This window comes from Hylobates moloch, unplaced genomic scaffold (genome assembly GCF_009828535.3).
Source record: "Hylobates moloch isolate HMO894 unplaced genomic scaffold, HMol_V3 SCAFFOLD_12, whole genome shotgun sequence".
Classification (NCBI taxonomy): Eukaryota; Metazoa; Chordata; class Mammalia; order Primates; family Hylobatidae; genus Hylobates; species Hylobates moloch.
The window spans coordinates 1,117,238-1,138,488 of NW_026652287.1; the positions used below are offsets into that span (position 1 = coordinate 1,117,238).

The following is a 21,251-nucleotide window of genomic DNA, read 5'->3' on the forward strand; positions in this document are numbered from 1 at the left end:
CTACCAAAAATACAAAAAAATTAGCCAGGCATGGTGATAAGCGTCTGCAGTCCCAGCTACTTGGGAGGCTGAGGCAGGAGGATCGCTTGAGCCCAGGAGACAGAGGGTGCAGTGAGCCAAGGGTGCACCAGTGCACTCTAGCCTGGGTGAAAGAGCAACACTCTGTCTCAAAAAAAAAAAAAAAAAAAAAGTATAGGCTACTTCCAATATTTTACTACTATAACAGTGAACACTCTTTTAACCTAAATAATAAAGTAGTAAGGCAAGGTAGCTTTTCCATCTTGAAGTAACTATCCATATGAATGGATGCTATAGCACTACATCTAAATGGTGTGACACGGGCCAAAGACAGAAACAAATAATGGAAGAAAATATGAAGCTCAGAAGTTGATCTGCTTATGCTTAAAAACTGATCATGAGATGCACCGAGTTTTTCAAAACAGAAGGCAAGGAAGAGGTATTCAACAGCAATGCTGTGGCAAACTATGCAAACAGCTTAGAGGGGAACTGTTAAGAAGAACCTTCAGGCCGGGTGCAGTGGCTCACACCTGTAATCCCAGCACTTTGGAAGGCCAAGACAGGCGGATCACCTGAGGTTGGGAGTTCGAGACCAGCCTGACCAACATGGAGAAACCCCATCTCTACTAAAAATACAAAATTAGCTGGGTGTGGTGGCGCATGCCTATAATCCCAGCTACTCGGGAGGCTGAGGCTGGAGAATTGCTTGAACCCAGGAGGCGGAGGTTGCAGTGAGCCGAGATCCTGCCATTACGCCCCCAGCAGCCTGGGCAACAAGAGCGAAACTCCATCTCAAAAAAAAAAAAAAAAGAAGAAGAACCCTCTCTGGAGGTGAAGGGACCCTCAGCCCTGCTTCACTCTCTTTAAGCTACTTGGACTGAGACCCCTACCACAGGTGAAGGGACCCTCAGCCCTGCCTCTCTCTAAGCTACTTGGACTGAGACTCCTACCACAAGCCCACTGTGTTCCATTTCTTTCCACGCAGCCTTCAGTCAGAGCACCCATGGGGTCATCGCTTCCCTAAGCTGACCCTCCTAATTTAAACGTGTCCAGCTTTACGTTCAAAGCTCAAATGTAAAGACGAGGCCACGTCCCCTCTTCTCTACAGCAATAGCAAAGCCTACTTTAAGTCTGGAACATATAGTGGGAACCACATTCCAAGATGTTTACTGAACACTTCTCTTACAAGAGCAAGAACAGTGAAACCTTGTCCTACATGAGAGACACAAGTCACACCTTCTTCTGCAGCTAGGCACAGAGCAGGAGACTAGGGTGGGCACCTGACCCAAAAGCCAAGAGAGGAAGGGGAGTGAACGGGGAGCTGACTCTAAAGACTGGAAAGGAGGCCAGAGGGCCTACACAAGCTGTGTACCAGCTAGAAGTGTCAAGAGGGTGAAGAACCAGTTGGGGCTGCCATGCAGAGGCTGAGCCCACACAGTGTACCCAGGCCCATTCCCTAAGGAACCAGAGCAGTGGATCAGAAACGCTGCCCCACTGACAAGTGAAATCCAGCAAAAGGGACGAGAGGAGGCATGCACATGATAACATGAAAAGGATACAGTGAGCCAAGATGCGTGCCACAAACCACTCCACATGGCTGAGAGCCCAACCGCGGGTTCATGCCAGTCTAGAAGCAGCAGGGGAAGTGGACCACCTGCTCTGCTGCCCACACACTGCACAGCGACCTGACCCTGGAGTCACAAGGTTCAGTCATAGCCTGATGAGTCTCTGTATTGTATTAGATTTTTCACTAATTGTTACTGGATGTTAACTGTGAACCAGTTTTTTTTTTTTTTTTTTTTTTTTTTGAGACGGAGTCTTTCTCTGTCCCCCAGGCTGGAGTGCGGTGGCGCGATCTCGGCTCACCGCAACCTCCACCTCCTGGATTCACGCCATTCTCCTGCCTCAGCCTCCCGAGTAGCTGGGACCACAGGCGCCCACCAACACGCCCGGCTAATTTTTTTGTATTTTTTAGTAGAGACGGAGTTTCACCGTGTTAGCCAGGATGGTCTCGATCTCCTGACCTCGTGATCCACCCGCCTCGGCCTCCCAAAGTGCTGGGATTACAGGCTTGAGCCACCGTGCCCGGCCCAGTTTTTTATTCATTCATACAATGAATACTTCTGAGCCTCAATTTGCTCAGGTCAAAGGACAGGAGCAAAGAAGTAGATAAGATAGCCAAGTCCCCACACTCCCATCAAACACACTGGCCTGCGGGTAAGTCCTAGCAAATAGGTATTGTTCAAAAAACTAACAAACTCTTACCTTCGTTACAAGCTAGGTGGGCAAAAAAAGCAATGATCTGCACTGTTTTACCCAGCCCAGCTTCATCTGCCAATATGCCATTGAGATTCTTCCTGTAGAGTTTGGCCAGCCAGTCCAGGCCAATCTTCTGATAATCTCTGAGAGCCCCATACAACAAAGACGGAGCATTAAACTTGACCTGCAGTGATGAACAAATCAAAGAATGACTGCTCGTCAAAATAATCACCCAAACTTGTTCTCAAAACTGAAATCAACAGTCACATGATAAACCAATTAGAAAGCCACAAAAATGATCTACAGAAAACAGGAAGAGGAAGAATTGCTTCTTTTGGAGACCGAGTCTCACTATGTCACCCAAGCTGGTCTTGAACACCTGAACATCTGGGCTTAAGCAATCCTCCTGCCTCACCCTCCTGAGTAGCTGGGACTGCAGGCACGTGAAGAATTGCTTTGTCTGACAACTCTGCAGTTGGGATAGAGCACTTCACTGGGAAGAGGAAAAGCTTTTCTCATGGCTAGGCTATGTGCTCTGTCTCTCAAAGGCCCATCCCACACTTGAAAGCCCAGTGCCTCACCGAGGTTGTGACCCGAGCACTGCCCTTGGGCAGGATGGCTTCAGCCACCGCAGTGACGTCCGCAATGTCCTTGGCGTTTGGCTTCCCGATATTCATCCTCTCGGCAGCTTTGAACTGATCCATGATGAAAAGCGAGTCGATGAGAACCAAGTCCTTGCGACTCTCCCTGTCGCCTGGGCAGTCATCTGCATCTGTAACGACAATAAAACAGAGAAGTGGGGGCCACTGAGAGGGCTTTATAAATCTAAACCTTTTTTTAAAACAGGAAAAAGTTTACAGAATCCAACTACTTCAAATACTGAAATAGGCAATAATTTTTTATCTGTAATCCAAAACATCTAACAATGCTATCTGGATAAATGGGAGAGAACTCTCACGAAACTATCAAACCAAGGACCATTCTGGAAAGCCCTCCAAGAGTATAATTTGCCCCAAATAGTCTGGTACTTTGGAAAATGTCTCCATAGCAATTAGGAGCTGGTATCACAGAGAGATACATGTAGGTGTCTCAGGGTTTAGGGATCTCCCCTCTATCACCAAGAAAGAAAAAAGTAGAACCCTTTCCCAAATGTGGGAAACTGGGAGGAGGCCAAACCCGCCACTCCTTCCTCTCCGCTGGCAGCGTGGGGTCTGGTAAGGCCTGACCTCCTCAGGGCTCCGGTGGGCCCCTCCCCAACTCGCATGCAGGTATCTCACTGTCCCAACAACTGGAACGAGAGCAGGAAAGGCAGACCTTTTCTGGTATGCTCCGTGCATCTGTTTAGAAAGTCTAATACCAAGTAAAATAAACTACTCAAAACTGGTGTGTTAAACAAACACAGCACAGCCTGAATAAATATGATATCTAGGTCCATAAAACAATGATGTTTATAAATCTAGAGAAAAATATTTTTACATCCTTCACAACATGATCAAGTGCCAGGTTAGTAAAAGCACGGAATTTAATAAAATTCTATTCAATATAAAGATACTTATTAAATATTTCTAATTTTTCATTTTATCAAACTAAAAGAAATTTTCTAAATCTTATTTTAAGTCTTTGTCTGTAAGTATTCTGGCTTCTGCTTTTAACCCTGAATTCTTCCAAAGGCTGGGAGCGCACCTTCCTCTCCGCTTGTGTCCTCCCCATCAGGCTTCGGCCGGGGCCACTGAGAACTCGGCAGGAAGGCACCTTCATACAGCTTCATCAGGTCCAGGAGGGGCAGCTCAGCTGCAGAGGGTTGCGGGCAGAAGGGCTGTTACTTTACAACAACAACTGTCATTTAAATTGGGAAGGAGCAGCGGCCAGGAGAACCATGCTAAGAAGGGCAAGGGGCTTCCTCTCACATGTATTCCTTTTTCCAGCTTTAGATCACTCCTTGGAAAAAGATTATATTGTCTAAAAGCACACTTGTTTTTTCTAAAAACTAAAATCGTTGCCCATTACTGATAAAAGGTGTAAAATATTTTGTTGAGGGATGCAAGGGGAATGATGAGAAATTACTTAGTAGGTGCAACACACATTTGGGTCATGACATACCAGAGACCCAGACTTCACCACTACACCGTACAGCCAGGAAACAGCACCGTACTTGTACCCCAGAAATTTATGCAAATTAAAAAATGTATAAAATATTTTCTCTATAAAGATGAGAATCTTTGAAAGAAATTCAATCGTATTCACAAAAGATTTAAAATATCTGAAATAATCTAAATGAACAGTAACAGTATAGACTAATAAATAAAAATGTAAAAAAATGAACACCATTGATAGGAAATAACTGATGAAGATAATACATAAAAATATAAAACATCAAATTAAGAAACAAAAAGCAAAAATGTCAAAAAGTATGATAAAACATAAGCTTTTTTAATAAAGCACTCACCCTAATTGCTTAAAAACAAATACCACACATTAATTAAATCCCCAATCACAGTGGGGAACGAATATGAAGCTGTTATATACACAAAAGTATAAAGGGCAATAAAATGTTTTTTCATTAATCATCCCTGGAAATCAGTGCACAATTTGTTTAGTATCAAATTATCAGCCATCTTAAAATCATAACACTGGGAAACTATTATGAATTAGATACTCTCACATGCTGCTGATAATGGCGTAAACTGTCTGGATTTTTCTGGAAATCACACGGAAAGCTCAAGGGCTTTGGAATCCAACGCCCTCAACTTCATCATTTCCCCCTTTAGTGAGTCTATCCACAGGAAAGACAGAAATGTGAACCCAGATTTCTGTTCAAAGAATGTTCACACAGTGGTAGATCTAACAGGGGAAAACACTTTAGTTGGGCTGTGTACTTGTTATATGTGAGCTTGTCTGCATCTATATTTTATGTCAAATAAAGACTTGAGCCAAAACAACAAATGCCATGGACAAGCACCCTACAAGGACCACGTTAAAGGCACTGTCCACTTGGGACTAGCAAAACACTCTTTGAATTCATTTGCTCAGGATGTTAAATATTTGCCACACTGACTTGATGGACACGGACGTAATGGAGCCCAGTGAAAGTAAGTGTCGGCTGTGGAATCCAGGTGGTGTGTTCCATGGTGTTCCTAACAAGGTTCTTCACCTTTCCTGTCTGATGCTTCCAGAGCAAAATGCTGGGACGCACCACTACAGCATATGATGCTATATGTAAGTAGGAAAAAACAAGCCAAACCACCAGAAACTTCCAATCACAAGATAATTCTGTAAGGTGTCTCAGAACAAACAATACGTGGAAATCTGCCTCCACATATGGAAATGAGTTAGAAAATGAAATCGAAGGAAAAAACCCGTTCAGACAGAAAATTAAATACAGTCGTCCCTCAGTATCCTTGAGGAGGTGGTTCCAAGGCCCCTCTCGGATACCAAGATCCAAGGACGCTCACGTCCCTTATATAAAGTAATGTATATTTGCACGTAACCTATATACGTCCTCTCATATATTTTAAATCATCTCTAGGTTACTTATAATACCTAATACAATGTAAATGCTATGTAAATAGTTGTTACACTATTTTTTTTGTATCTTTTTTGTAATTGTTGTACTGTTATTTTGGCTTATTTGGTTTGGGGAGTTTTCTGGTTGGCTGTTTTTTTTTTATTTTTTTTTTTTTTTTAGAGATAGGGTCTTGCTATGTTGCCCAGGCTGAACTTGAACTCCTGGGCTCAAGTGATCACCCTGCCTCAGTCTCCCAAGTAGCCAGGATTACAGGTGTGAGCCACCACACTCAGCTGTGTTATTTTTTACTGTTTTGCTTTGTTTTGTTTTCGGTAAATATTTTCTATCTGTAGTTGATCAAATTCATGGATTTGAAACCCATGGATATGAAGAGCTAAATATACTTATAATTAAACTTTCAAAAATGTACCCCATCTCTGTGAAGAAAGCTCTAACAGGTTCCTGAAGACCAGGAAAGAAGCCTTGACCCAACGAGAGGCTCTGCTCATGGATTCAGCTCGACACCATAAAGACAATGGGATCCCCAGGAACCCACCTCCTGGTGTTCACTCCCACACTGACCTGGCCTGACCAGTGTGACCACCATATGTGAGAATGACAGTAGGTGACTTCCAAGACTCAGCTACAAAAGATACTACAGCGTCCATCCTGCTCCCTCGCGGATACTTGCTCTGGGACACCAGCCCCAGGTCAGGAGGACACTCAACCTGCCTTCAGCATGCAACCAGAGCCCATCAGCTGGCAGAATGAACCAGCCTGGAATGGCATCCTCTAGCCTGCCACATCAAGCCTTCTGAAAACCATCTTCACAGGAGACCTGCGCCACAACCACTCAGCAAGGCTGCTCCCAAACTCTGCCCCGCAGAGAGTATACAGCGCTAATTTAACAGGAAATCTAGTAAGTCAAGAATGCACACCATAATCAGATAGCCACTACAACAAGAATACAAAAAGCTAACAGAGAAGAGGAAATGAAATAATTTGTAAATACTTGACTGATGCTTTAACCATAAAGAGATTGACTAAAGAACAGGTGAGAAAATACAAAATAAATTTTAAAATTATGATAGATCTAGGCCCAATTATTAATAGAAAAGGCTTAAATTTAATACAAATGTACTAAACACTCCAATTTAGAGACATAAGGATGTTAGAATAAACTGCAGGGCAGAGAAGACCAACTATATGCTGTTTACAAGAGACATGCTTTATAAAAGAACACAGATCAGAAGTTAACAGAAACTCTCTCTAGAGGAAACTCCCTCAGTGTCAGGCCTAAAGTAACTGCCACAATAAAGTTCCAATAAATTGTCAAAAATCACGAAGTACACTAGGAAACAATGTACCATCAGCAGAAACCAGGATTCATAAATGACAGCAGAATCAGACCTGCAAAAACGTCACCCATGCAATTATCAGACACAGATTATAACATTTTATATTTGAAGAAATAAAAGAGACGACTGAAAGTCTGAATACAGAGTAAGAGATAATTTTAAAATTTCATGTAGGTTTTCTAAAAAACCATTAGGAATGTCTTAAAACAAACTGGTAACTGGAATTTAACACTTAATCAATGGGTTAACAAAAGACTAGGAAGAGCTTAAAAGAGAATTCATAAAATAGAAAACAGAAGTGATAAAATTATCTAGAATCAAGTAAAAATGATGACATAATAGGATAACAATTCTAAATCTATATATGCACATACTAACATAGTCTCACAATACATAAAATGAAAACTGACAGAAACTTAAGGAGAAATAGGTACTCATTATCATAATGGAACATTTTAACATACTCTCTCAGTAACTGATAGAGCAACAAGACGAAAATCAGTAAGGATAAGAAGAACTGGATAATGCAATCAACAAGTTCTAGCTGGTGGACTCAGAGAGAAAACTGTACCATAACCTGATGAATGCATGTTGTTTTAAAGCATGTATGGAATGTTTATAAACTGGTCCATTCAAAACCTACCTCAACAAAATCCAGGTCAGTGAGAATCCCATAAATCTACTGTCTGATCAAAATGCAATTAATGTAGAATAATAATAAAAATATATATTGAAAACCCTGTATTATTTGGAAATTAAGAAACATCCTTCTAAATAACTCATGAGTCCATAAAAAATATATATGGGGAAACCAGAAAATATTTAAAACTGAATAATAAACATGATATCCAGCTAAAGCAGTATTACAGAAAAATTCAGACCCTTAAATGTTATATTAATGAGCTGATGAAAATTAGTAACCTAGTAAGCTAGTCATCCAAGTTAAAAACTCAGAAAAAGATGTTTTTAAAAAAGAAATACTAAGAGCAGAAACAAACAGAAAACAATATACAGGCGCCAGGTTAAAAAAAAAAGAAACTGACAAACTTTTGACAAGACTATCAAGAAAACAGACAGGCATAAATACACAGTATTAGGGGAAAGAAGGGACATACATACAAACACAGCCAAGATCGGAAACACTGTAAGGAGAAATTATTGACAATGTATGCCAATAAATTTTAAAATGTAGATGAAATAAAGAAATTCTTAGAAAATGTGACTATCAAAATTGACTATGAAGAAAAGAAAAAGTCATATTCCTCAATTTAATGTATGAGGCCAGGCGTGGTGGTTCATGCCTGTAACCCCAGCACTTTGGGAGGCTCAGGTGGGCGGATCACCTGAGGTCAGGAGTTGGAGACCAGCCTGGGCAACATGGTAAAACCCTGTGTCTACTAAAAATATAAAAAATAGCTGGGTGTGGTGGCTGGTGCCTGTAATCCCAGCTACTCAGGAGGCTGAGGCAGGAGAATCGCTTGAACCCAGGAGGCAGAGGTTGTAGTGAGCTGAGATCATGCCACTGCACTCCAGCCTGGGCGACAGAGCAAGACTGTCAAAACAAACAAACAAACAAACAAACAAACAAACAAAGCATGCAATACCCATCTACAACAGAAACACTGGGGCCGGGCGCGGTGGCTCACGCTTGTAATCCCAGCACTTTGGGAGGCCGAGGCGGGCGGATCACGAGGTCAGGAGATTGAGACCACGGTGAAACCCCGTCTCTACTAAAATTACAAAAAATTAGCCAGGCGTGGTGGCGGGCGCCTGTAGTCCCAGCTACTACAGGAGAATGGCGTGAACCCGGGAGGCGGAGCTTGCAGTGAGCCGAGATTGCGCCACTGCACTCCAGCCTGGGTGACAGAGCGAGACTCCGTCTCAAAAAAAACAAAACAAAACAAAACAAAACAAAACAAAACAACAGAAACACTGAAGAATAGATACGAACTTCATTAATCTTATAAAAATATCTACAAGAACCCTATACACCATGTCCATTCATGAAACATTAAAGGTATCATAGTCATCCTGAGAGCAGCAGTGAAGAGCACACCGTAGGACACATCAGGCCAAGGCTTCCACGCACTGCAGATCCTCAGAACAACACTGGTCATCCCATTTACAACTGAGAAAAACACCACGGAGAGCTTAGACAACCTGACTGAGACCATGGGGTCAGTAGGCAACAAACATTAGGTTTGAACCATGCAATTATGACTCAACACTCTAACACTCTGCCTTTCTACTGAAAGTGTTCCCTTTCAAAGCAAGAACAAGCCAAAGTTGTCCACCACTAGCACGAACTCAACACTTTACTGAAAACCCTACCTAACACAAAATGGCAAGGAAAAGTAGTATAAAAGGAACAAGGATTATAAAGGAAAAACTCTTCAGAGAAGTATACAAAGACTTTGTATACAAGACTATACAAAGAATTAACGGAGTTCAGAAAAGCTGCTGAGTATAAGAGAAATAAAATCGACTGTACTGACACATACCAGCAATATATTTAAAATACAATTTTAGAAAATACACCATTTAGCACAACTTTTAAAAATATATAGTACCTAGAATTAAATCTAACAAAAAAGACACAATCATTAAATTTTATGGAAAGCTATTTAGGAAGACCTAAGTGAAGGAGTGAACTATATTTTGATCACAGACTGGAAAGGCTGAACTTCATAAAGACAGCAATTCTCACAAAACACCCATTAATGCAATTAAATTCTAATCAAAATTCCCAACAGGTTTTTCGGTGAAACTTGATGAGCTGATTCTAGCATGTTTCTGAAATAGTCCCCAAACAGACAAGATCCTCGTAACGCAGAGCAAGGCAGAACTTACCTAACCAGACATCAAGAACTATTATAAAGCTGTAGTAAGAAAGACAGTGTGGTATCCGTACAGATTGGTACAAATTTGCCAATACAAGAGTAAAGATTCCAAAAAGAGCCACGCATAGAAGGAAACCTGTTTTACGTCCGAGCTGGCACTGAAGATCAGTGGGGAAAAGATAGCTTTTCAATATGGCTTTCCAAATATGCATTTGGGGGAAAAAAAAGGAAACTGCACTCATTTCACAATGCAAGAGTAAAAGCAGAAAAATTTTAGATGATATATCCTTGTGAACAAGACTGACAAATTCAACTACAGTAAGTCCTCACTAAACATCATCAATAGGTTGGTTCTTAGAAATTTTAACTGAGCAAAATGACATATAGCTGATCGGTGGACAACTTGGGTTGGAACTGTGAGGGTCCTCTTCCATGCAGATTTTATCCACAGCAGGACCAACCCCTTCCCCTCCCCCTCACTCACTCCCTCCTCATCCTACTCAACGTGAGATGACGAGGATGAAGACCTTTATAATTATTCACTTCCACTTAATAAATAGTAAATGTATTTTCTCTTCCTTATTTTTCAACATTTTCTTTTCTCTAGCTTACTTTGTTGTAAGAATACAGTACATAATATTAAATACACATAACATACAAAATAGGCCAGGCACGATGGCTCACACCTGTAAACCTAGCACTTTGTGAAGCCAAGATGGGAGGCTCGTTTGAGCTCAGGAGTTTGAGACTAGCCTGAAATCCCGTACCTACAAAAAACACAAAAATCAGGCGGGCGTGGTAGCGCGCACCTGTAGTCCCAGCTACTCGGGAGCCTGAGGTGGAAGGATTGTCTGAGTCCAAGAAGTCAAGGCTGCAGTGAGCTGTGATCCGCCACTCACTCCAGTCTGAGTGTCAGAGTGAGACTCTGTCTCCAAAAAAAAAAAAAAAAAAAAAAGGAAAAAGAAAAAAACCACAAAAAATATGTGTTCATCGACTGTTTCATGTTATTGATAAGGCTTTCAGTGAACAGTGGGCTATTAGTAAGTTTTGGAGGAGTCAAAAGCTATATGCGAATTTTCAACAGTGCAGGTGGTGGGGGCGGGTTGACACTCCTAATCCCCACATCGTTCAAGGGTCAACTGTATAACAAAACCAATTTTTTTTTCCTCATGGCTATAATAAAACAACATTAATGTAACGTCATTTCACTTAAAGTTGCAGTTTCCAGGAACTTACTGACAACATTAAATGAGGACTTGCCGTATGCTAAAATTAAGAACGCCTTTCATCAAAAGGTACTGCAAAGAGTGAAAAGACACAACACCAACTGGGAAAACGTCACTGCAACACAAAACTGACCAAGAATTCATGTCCAGAATCTATAAAGACCATCACCAACAAGTCAATAAGGAAAGAAAACTCAACACCAAAATGAGCCAAAATGAACAAAGGAAGAGACACGAAGATGCTTCACTTCATCAGTTTTCAGAGAAGTGCAAATTAAAACCACAAGGAGATACCACTTTTTACCCCCAGAGTGGCAGACAATATCAAGAGTTCCTGAGATGTGTTACAGCAATGAAAGAATGGCAATAAAATTAAAAAATATATATATATATAATTTTTTTTAAAAAGAGTTCCTTCCTGAGATGTGGAGCTTGGCACATCCACTCTAAACAACAGTTACTCTCCTGCCCTGAGCACAGGCAAGCCACTCCTGCACATGCCTGGGGAATAGGAGAATGCTCACAGCAAACCCAGGGAACCAGGTGAATGGCCACCAACAGCACAAAAAATAGGCGGTGACATATTTACAAAAAGAATACTGCCTGGCAAAGACAATGGATGCATTGATAGCAACACCTAACACTGTGGCTGAAACTCAGGACATCCAGGCTGAGTGGAGAGGGCAAGCCCGTTAAGCTGTGGTGGGATTCATTGGCATGAAGTTCTCACACACTCAAGATGAACGGTACATTCAGGGAGACACATGCAGGTGGCAGGGAAGAAAGACAGTCAGGGAAAGTCTGACACATAACCCAGGAGGGCCAGGACCTCCAGGTCAGGAGAGAGAGCACCAGGAGGCACACAGGGACTGTTTTCCATAAAACAGGCACTGCTGCTGTTACTCAATATATTATTATTCACATCTCACACATTTTAAATATTTCTTTGTACTTACTGAATGTTTAATAAGGTAGCAACAGCCTACCTTCCTTGGCTAAATTAGAAAGTTCTGTCTGGTGGTCCACAACGCCTTCGTTTGCTTCCTCCTCTTCAATTGTTTCCTCTTCGTCATCCACTAAAATGGTTATCAGCAAGCGTCACTGACAGGCAACACCACTTGAGTGTCTGTTACTCATTACACACTATAAGGCTTCAAAATTATTTTGCATAGCTATTAAATAAATTGAAACTGAGCTTTTAAACTTCTCAGGTTAAATTTAATTAAATGAGCAGGAAACTGGAAGCGTATTTCCCCTTCCACTTCAGGCTGTGAATGACAGCCCTGGTTTTTCCACACATGGCAGACCTTCTTCAGGCCAACATACGGAATGCTGTCAATCCTCCTACCTTCCCGCAGAGCTCCACTGTGGAAAGCCCACAAGCATGCCATCTGGGATCACCATGAAGTCATCGTCACCCATCTCACGAGGCCCAGCCACATCAGCCTAACACTCTCCTTGGCTCTCCTGTCCTCCACAATCACCAGCCCAAGCCCGCTCCGCTCTCTTCAGCCCTCCAGCCCTGAACCTCACACTTCACTCGCCATAGAGATTTTGGCTCCTGGCAGAGAAAAGAGCAGCTACCAGCATCCCCACAGCCAAACTCCCTCTGTCCACAGACCCTCTCCCCACCTGGGGGCCTGCACCATCTCTCCTCTCAGCTGGCTCTTAACTTTTCTTCTCTCACAATCTAACATAACATCTTTCCCTTCCCACCATCAAAACTCCTCCTCATTTCTTCACTACAAGACCCCCACTGCCCACCAGGAAGGCCTAGGCACCTGACCCCAACCACACAAGTCTCTGGGCCTCCGGGTGCTGCCTTTCCTGACTGTACTCGACACCCTGGTGGCTCGCGACAGGCCTGGCTGTCCCTTCCTCTTGGAAAAGCCTTCTGACATTCCTTCTGCCTTCTGATCACCTGGTTTCCAGAGTGGAGAGCTTTGGAAAAGAAAAGTGAAGAAGACTTCGGGTGGTTAATTTGGCCTTCTCTGAGTTACCCCTAAGACATCTTTAGGTATTAAACAGAAGTCAAATAAATGTCTGTTTCAGTACAGTTGAGCACCACATAATGACGTTTCTGCCAACAACAGACCGCATATGCCGTGGGACCCTGTAAGACTGTAATACTGTATCTTTACATGACCTTTTCTATGTCAAGATATGTTTAGATGCACAAATACCACTATATTCCAATCACCCACAGTATTGAGGAGAGTCACATGTGTGCAGGTTTGTAGCCAGAGGCACAGGCTGCCCCATCAAGGTTTGGGTGAGTACTTTGTACCTTCACATAACAACAAAACTACCCAGCAACGCATCTCTCAGAATATATCCCCGTTGTTAAGAAACACATGACTGTACACAAATGTGCTCCTGAGAATGTGAGAAAATAAGGAAAGTGGAGAGGTCAATCTACATAAAGCCGACCACAGCTACCAGAGTTCGGGCCAGAGAAAAGGTGTTCCTCATGAAGAAATGACCTAATCCTTTCCAGGTAACAAGAAAGACACAAACCTACTGTACTCCGTTGTGCTTCTCTTGTTGTCTGAAAGGCCAGAGTTCAATCCATCCCCAGTGCAGGATGGTACCATCTAGAATTCAGCACCAGGCCAGGTGTGGTGGCTCACACCTGTAATCCCAGCACTTTGGGACGCTGAGGCAGGTGGATTACCTGAGGTCAGGAGTTTGAGACCAGCCTGGCCAACATGGTGAAACCCCATCTCTACTAAAAATACAAAAATTAGCTGCGTAGTAGTCCGCACCTGTAGTTTCAGCTACTCAGGAGGCTGAGGCAAGAGAATCGCTTGGCAGGGGCCTGAAAATGCCACCACAATGCTGTGCCAGTCCTGGGCCATGTGCCCCCAGGCTCCTCACTCATCTGCCACACTGCTGTTTTGTTTCTGTCATACGCAGCAGAACTGAATACTGCCAACAATCTGGCCAAACTCCCTGTTGACTTCCAAATAAAAACCAACACATACCAAAGATCAATTTTCAAAAATTTGGAAAAGTTAACACACTTCACCAAATCAAGCCAATAAACCCACACTGATGCTGATCAAAGAGCCGAAGAAGAAACTGCAGGCCTTACCTGGCACCTGACAGGAACCACCACACGAACACCCAAGAAAGTTTCTCCAGCCTCTCTACTCCTGCTCCCCACTCTGTCTCTAAAAATCCAGTCTAGTCCTGAGGACTTCTGTACTCAATCCACATGGGTTTGGAAATAGGTCATGGCCGTGGGCTGTCCCCAGCTCACACACTTGAGTGCTCAGATATCTGTTCTCATCTGAACGAGGTGCCAACATCTAAAATTCCCATGAGTTTCTCCTGAAATCCCAATGGCTGGCAACCATGGGTCTACCACAGGACATACCAGGGCCACCTCTCAAGGACAGAAACAGGCTTGGCCCTGTGCCACAGGAGCACGGGGCCCCAACACTCTCCAAGATGCACCCAAGTTTGCAAACCTCAAAAAGCAGATACAACCATGTTGCTCCAGAAAACATCCCAAGTCCTCTAGAGATACCAAAAAGTACTCTATACACTGAGAGACATCTGGATAAATACAAAGGTTGAACTTTCCAACCAGCTGAAGATGACAAGACTAAACCCCAAGTCGCCACAGCTCTGTGTCATCTCATCGGCAGCCCTGTAAATGACAAAGATAGCACTGAGGGGGAACAGACCTTCGTCATCAGTCAAAGATATGCTAGCTTTTCTTTTTCTTCCAGACATTCCTGAATCCTGAAAGAAAGAAAGAAAAACCACAGGCATGAGATCCAAACACTCAGAATGGGAAACCAAGACAGCAGTGTCCATGGGACGGGGGGAGCCTCGGGGCAAGCCTGCTGGGCTGCCCTCAGCCTCCATTTGGGGTCGGGGCAGGGCAGTGGGGGAGCGAGGACATGATCAATGCTCACTGTGTTCAGCTGTCACTGCCAAATTAACACCCCACGTGAGACTACGGCTATAAAGCACCAGTTTATTTTAAAAGCAGACTAAGTCTATAATAAAAGGGAGTAATAGGCCGGGCGCAGTGGCTCACGCCTGTAATCCTAACACTTTGGGAGGCCAAGGAGGACGGAATGCCTGAGCTCAGGAGTTCGAGACCAGCCTGGGCAACTGGTGAAACCCCATCTTTACTAAAATACAAAAAAAAAAAATAGCCAGGTGTGGCCGCGTGCACCTGTAGTCCTAGCTACTCAGGAGGCTGAGGCAGGCGATTTGCTTGAAACTGGGAGGCAGAGGTTGCAGTGAGCCAAGATTGTGCCACTTCACTCCAGCCTGGGCGACACAGCAAGACTCCGTCTCAAAAAAAAAAAAAAAAACAAAAAAAAGAAAAAAAAGGGAGTAATAGTCACAGCCTACAAATTCCTCTGGATAAGAATGAAAAGGCCCACTCTACTGGAGCTGCTTCTATTCCTTCTCACACAGCACAGTAACAACCCCAAACTTACCAGAGAACTTTCCTGTAATGCGTCAAATCCTTTAGGTCTCAATTCTTTCCCTAGACAGACAAGGAGCACAGTTCATTCCCAAGGCCCCCCATGCTTGGCAAGGGCATCTCTGCTTTCCAGGCAGGGTCCTCCTGCCTCCACCCACGTGCAGGGAAAGGAGGGACACATGAGTTCTGCCTCCTCCTCCTCATCATCACGCAGGGCAGTGGTTTTTACTAACTTGTGGCTCTATGACTTTCAGCAGCAGCCACCTCTCAGCCTCAGGTTCCTCATCAATAACGGGGAAACACAATGCCCACCCTCCTGGGGGCGTCCTCAGAGGCAAATCAAACAGTGAATGCTGCCGCCACTGGTGCCGCGCACAACCTAAGTGGAGTGGCACATAACGAGTGGAGGCAGCTGCCGAAGAAACATCAAAGGAAGAATGACAGGGAGGCGTCACCCAGCCAGGCACCCAAGGATCCTCCTGCATGGCAAACACCTCAGGAAGCTCCTCACTCACTGTCCAGGGACTGAACCCCAGTTCTGTGTCCCAGAGTTTATCAACTTGGGGGTGCTGACTCACACTAGCACATCTCAAAAGCACTGAAGCATAAAACTAGCATGGCCACACAAAGAGAAATGTAACAATCAGGCAGCTGCCTGATGAGCAGATGTCCTCTGTGGGAAGCCACAGCGCCAGGAGACTGCCTGCTGAGAAAAGAACCCAAACAAAGTACCACCCAAGCGTGGTGAGCCTACCTCTCCTGGAAACTTTCTGTAAATTTAAGGCCTTCTTCCTTTTTTCTTCTAATTCTACTTGTAGTTTTATTTCCACAACCTAAATGCAAAGGATTAAATGAATCAGCACGTTACTAAGGATGGGAATTACAGACGTTCTGCATACAAAACCCTAAAGCACGTAAGCCGAGTCTAAAAACAGTGTTTTCCAGCCTCGTCAGTTTGGTGCTTTTTCATTTATTTCATACTAACTACATCCTGCCCAGGTTCTGTTAGGTGGTGAGGTAAGAATTAAAATTTCAAAAAAGGAAAGCAAGCGAGCGAGCAGCCGCTCTAGAAGTAACCGTGGTGGTGACTCACGCTAACCCTGAAACAACGCCCAGAGCCCCTCCACGGCATGAAGCACCTCAGAGGGCGGCCACAGCTGAGATGCATCCCCCGTGCAGGACAGACAGAGGCACGAGCAGCTCATTCAAAGGCCAATGAGCAACAGCCCAAGAGAGTGCACACATTGCCAGCTCTGGTGCTCGAAAGCTTCCTAGGCAAGGTGCCCGAGCTCTGGTCTCAGGAAGCGGCCTCACCAGCTCCGATAGGCTGATTCTTACGACCCCATGACAACTGCAGCACTCGCCTGTTCAATATTCGACCAAAAGCACTCTATCTCCCGGGCCGTGGATGCGGCTATCCGCCTCAGTCTGCTCTGCTCTTCCTTCTTCCCCCTTTCTTCACGGAGCTGCTTCTCCTCATGATGGCGCACCACAGTTCTAACGAGCTGGTGAATAAAAGTGCAAGAATTGTATGTTGTACTCTATGTCATGCTGGAAAAAAAAGGATATGTAACTTTTTTTAAATCTTCTCAGGCTAAAATTACGTACAATTCACTGTCATACACATCCTTGTATGCTCTTAGGGTGGACTAGGAAAAACATGACTACAAGCAAAAACCACCATCAATATTTTGCTTGACTTTTCTAGAAAGTGTTTTTATATTTTTCACCAAATACACATTGTTTTCCTCAAAACTAGAATACCATATTGTGCTATAATCTTCCTTTCCCATTTAATAGATGGTTAACATCTCTCCATTCAATAAACATGGGTCAGCATCTCATTTCATGAATGCTGCACCAGTTATAGAAATTATTGGGCTGTGATAATTCACATTTTTAAAGCTTTTGCTTTAAATTGTCAAACTGCTTTCCAAAAGTTTAGACACTTCACATACCCACCAACAGAACCTCAAATGGGTGGAGAGAATTAAGATGAGAAAACCTCTGGAGCCCTGAGAGGACAATGGCTGTCACCCCCACGCCCGTTCTAGGGATGGAAATGCACTCAATTACCACCGGGACTCTGTGCCCATGCCGTGCTCCCACTCAGCCTCCAACGGGGCTCACTGTCATCAGCACAGGCCCTGATCGGGGTGGGCTACTCTGTGGCCTCTCCCTGTCTACCCCAGCGAGAGGCAGGAGGCACAGGGAAGGGCAGGCCTGGCTGCAGGTGCATCACTCAGCTGTTGAGAGATGGCCCTGGCCTGTGCCCTGTAGGTGCTGCACTGCTCTTCGTTCAACCCCACCAGCTCCCACTCCAGCCCATCGGCCAGCCCCCACCCATCCAGCCCGGCATCCACATGTCCAGCCTGGCATCTACACGTCTGGCCTCCTGCCCTATCCAGCCTGGTATCCACCATGTTCAGGACTATCTTCTTTGTGGAAAGGCTGGTTTAAGGAAGAATCTGGGTTTTTCTGAAATGCTTATGAATCTGACTTGAGACCCTTGACCCTCAGAACCCCACGGTTCTCACCCTATGGTCTCAGCTTTTCTCTGCCTACCCTACATGAAGAGAGCAAGGGGTAGAATTCTGGGTAGGGAGTGGACAGGGCAGGGGACAGAACACAAGGCCACAGCCTTAAGAGTAGAGAAAATATGAACAAAGACCCTAGGGCTGAAGAAACAGAGGCAGCGACACGGTAATAAGGAGGACGAAGGGCCACGGGCTGTTCACACAGTGAAAGCACAGCTGCTTCCCACTGAGGCCTGGGGTTTCCAGAAATCTACCACTTGTTCTCACTTTTCTAGTGTTAGCAGTAGGGCCTCCAGAGTCTTCCAAGGACTCTGCGCCTGCTTTGCAACAGTTAGGAGAAAATAAATTATCAGACAAAATTAAAGAGAAAGCTAGACTAGAAGCCCAGGAGGAAGGGCAGGAGGCTGCAGGGCCAGGCAGGAAAGCCTAGGACAGCCCCTTGCTGTCCCTTGACTGACACCAGGTGCCTTCTAACGCTTAGCCTCTCAGCTCCCTGAACAGCCCCAGCCACCAGCCTGGACCTGTGGCACTGCAGGTATCCTAACTCCAACTGCCAGGCAAAGCCAGGCAACAAAATGAAGCTAAATCCACACCAGTGCTCAGTGGGGGAGCACAGGCTTGATCCCACAACACATGCTGGGCTCTGAAGACACCATCTCAGAGACTTAATTACACAGTACAGTTATTCTCCAAACAATAGGGAAGTATCCTTCCCAGACTTCACAAGTTAAGGCCTCTAGAGTGAGTCTGCCAGGCACAGTGGTTCACGCCTGCAATCCCAGCACTCCGGGAGGCCGAGGCGAGCAATCGCTTGAGCCCAGGATTCAAGACCAGTCTGGGTAATGTGGCAAAAAAACACAAAATTAGCTGGACATTCCAGCCTGGACAACAGAGCGAGACCCTGTCTGGAAAAAAAAAAAAAAAAAAAAAAAAGTGGGTCTGGAGTCCTGCCCACCACTTACACCACTGCAAAGTCGAGCCCCACCAACGCACACAGCACAGCAGCTCCACGCATTCCAACCCACCTTCTTCGCAGCAGCCACCTTCCACCTCCTCTCCTGGGCAAAGTCTGTGGCCATCCACTGCATCTCCTCCAGCAGATAGTCCCAGTGGGACTTGGGGCGTGGGGCCTCCTGCAGCTTTGGCAGACGCCTCTGGGACCACAGACCTGCTTTCCTCAGCTCCGCAATGCGCTGATGCACCTGGTTCTCCTGCAGGTGATATATGGGGGACGGTGGGGTCGGCATGTGATGAGTGTGTTCCACCAACTCAGACCCCAGAAATTTGAAGCCCTACTATGCAAAAGGCTGTCAGGCACTAAGTAAGAGAGAAAGCACAAGGTCCCAGTTTAATATCAAAGGTAAGACTCGAACACAAAGGTCAAAGTGGTTCTAGGAGAGGTCTAGGGGCATGTGACCCTTCCAGGAGCCTTAGAAGAAGCTGGAGCAATAGTCCTGCCCCACCTCTATAAAACAGACTAAAACTTTAAAACCTCATGTTTCTACCAAAGTGTTTACATGGGAAACCATAGGATGCCTGGAATTTGCTTCTAAATAATCTGGAAAGAAGTGGAATAAATGAAATGAGACTAGCTGCATACTGATCAGTGTGATAAAATCAGATAATGGGGAACAGGGGTTTATGACACTCTATTTTGATACACATTTCTTTTAATTCCCCTAATGAAGTTGAACAAAATAAATGCTTAGTCATCCAACCCAAAGTAAGTGCTAAGGGCTGGGCAGTGACTCTCAAGCACAGGGCTGCAGACCGGTGGCTGCAGGGACCTCACAGCCTGCAGGGCCCCAGCGCTCAAGCTTGTCCCTCTCAGCCTGACTGCTACACATGACCTCTCCCACCCTCGTCTACTGCCCATATGAAAGCAGCCCAAGACTGCAGGCTTTATCACAAAAACACAGACTGCCTCCATGAGTCTGCTTCCAACAGAAAAGGCTAACCCTTGGTTTTCATCTTGTGTCTACTGATTCCCAAGCCATGTTGAATTGACCAGGCATTTAGTTTTACGCCATCACATTCTTGACAATTAAAACTAAATGTGCTTTACCAACTGGAGTACATTTTACAACTTTCTTAAGCGTGCTTACCAGAGTTATTTGTTCTGTCAGCGTGTCCTGAGAACTGTCTTGGGACGAGGTGGCATTCTGAGCAGGACTGTGTGGTTTGGGGGGGGCAGATGCCACCACCCCTGGGGTCCGGGAAGTGACTGGAGACAGTGCCTTATTGGTGGCTGAGGAGGGTCTATTTACTGGAGAGGACCGAGCAGGGGAGGGTCCTGGGCCAGAGCCACTCACAGGTGCGAGGGACGAGGTAGAAGAGGTGGGCAGAGGCCGTGGGCAAGGCGGGGCAGGGTCCACAGGGAGCCTTGTCGATGCCACTGTCTATAAGGGCAGAGCACAAGTGGAGCAAGGTGAAGATGTCAGGGCAGCCCACGGTGCCAAACACCAGAGCGCCCACGGCACCAGAGACGTGCACTGCCAGCACCTTCCACTCCACAACGCAAGCAAACAAATCACATCACATCCACAGCCCAACACTAACGTGTCCACAAATAATACATCCTCCCACTTCCACAAAACCAAATAGGAGTTTTCATTATGAACTATCTTTGGGCCATGCCCAGTGGCTCATGCCTGTAATCTCAACACTTTGGCAGGCTGAAGTGGGAGGATCACTTGAGCCCAGGAGTTTGAGATGAGCCTGGGCTTTGACAAAGTTAAGACCCCATCTCTACAAAAAAATTTAAAAATTAGCCAGGTGTGGTGGTGTGTGCCTTTGGTCACAGCTACATGGGAGGCTGAAGTGGGAGGACTGCTTGAGCCTGGGAGGTTGAGGCTGCAGTGAGTCATGTTTGTGCCACTGTACTCCAGCCTGGGCAACAAAGCAAGACCCTATCTCAAGAAAACATAAAATACAAATTCAGTGTGCCTCTCTCATGGCAGACAGGCTAAAAGGGTTCAAAAATCCTCCTCAGGCCAGGCGCAATGGCTCACGCCTATAATGCCAGCACTTTCGGAGGCCAAGGTGGGCGGATCACCTG

At 45.0% G+C, this 21,251-nt stretch overlaps 1 protein-coding gene across 15 annotated transcripts in view; it reads right to left on the reverse strand.

The window, feature by feature from the left end:
• The window catches only part of LOC116477670 (E1A-binding protein p400), a 133,124-nt gene that overhangs the window by 70,311 nt on the left and 41,562 nt on the right, over positions 1–21,251 (reverse strand). For all 15 annotated transcript variants that reach the window (XM_032168241.2, XM_058425896.1, XM_032168245.2 and 12 more), the window contains 10 exons: positions 20,299–20,592; positions 19,219–19,404; positions 17,021–17,161; positions 16,411–16,489; positions 15,670–15,719; positions 14,899–14,956; positions 12,193–12,282; positions 3,961–4,068; positions 2,859–3,049; positions 2,284–2,461 (listed from right to left, as the gene is read on the reverse strand). In XM_032168241.2, coding sequence (XP_032024132.1) covers positions 2,284–2,461; positions 2,859–3,049; positions 3,961–4,068; positions 12,193–12,282; positions 14,899–14,956; positions 15,670–15,719; positions 16,411–16,489; positions 17,021–17,161; positions 19,219–19,404; positions 20,299–20,592 — 1,375 coding nt within the window. The remainder of the gene's footprint in view (positions 1–2,283; positions 2,462–2,858; positions 3,050–3,960; positions 4,069–12,192; positions 12,283–14,898; positions 14,957–15,669; positions 15,720–16,410; positions 16,490–17,020; positions 17,162–19,218; positions 19,405–20,298; positions 20,593–21,251) is intronic.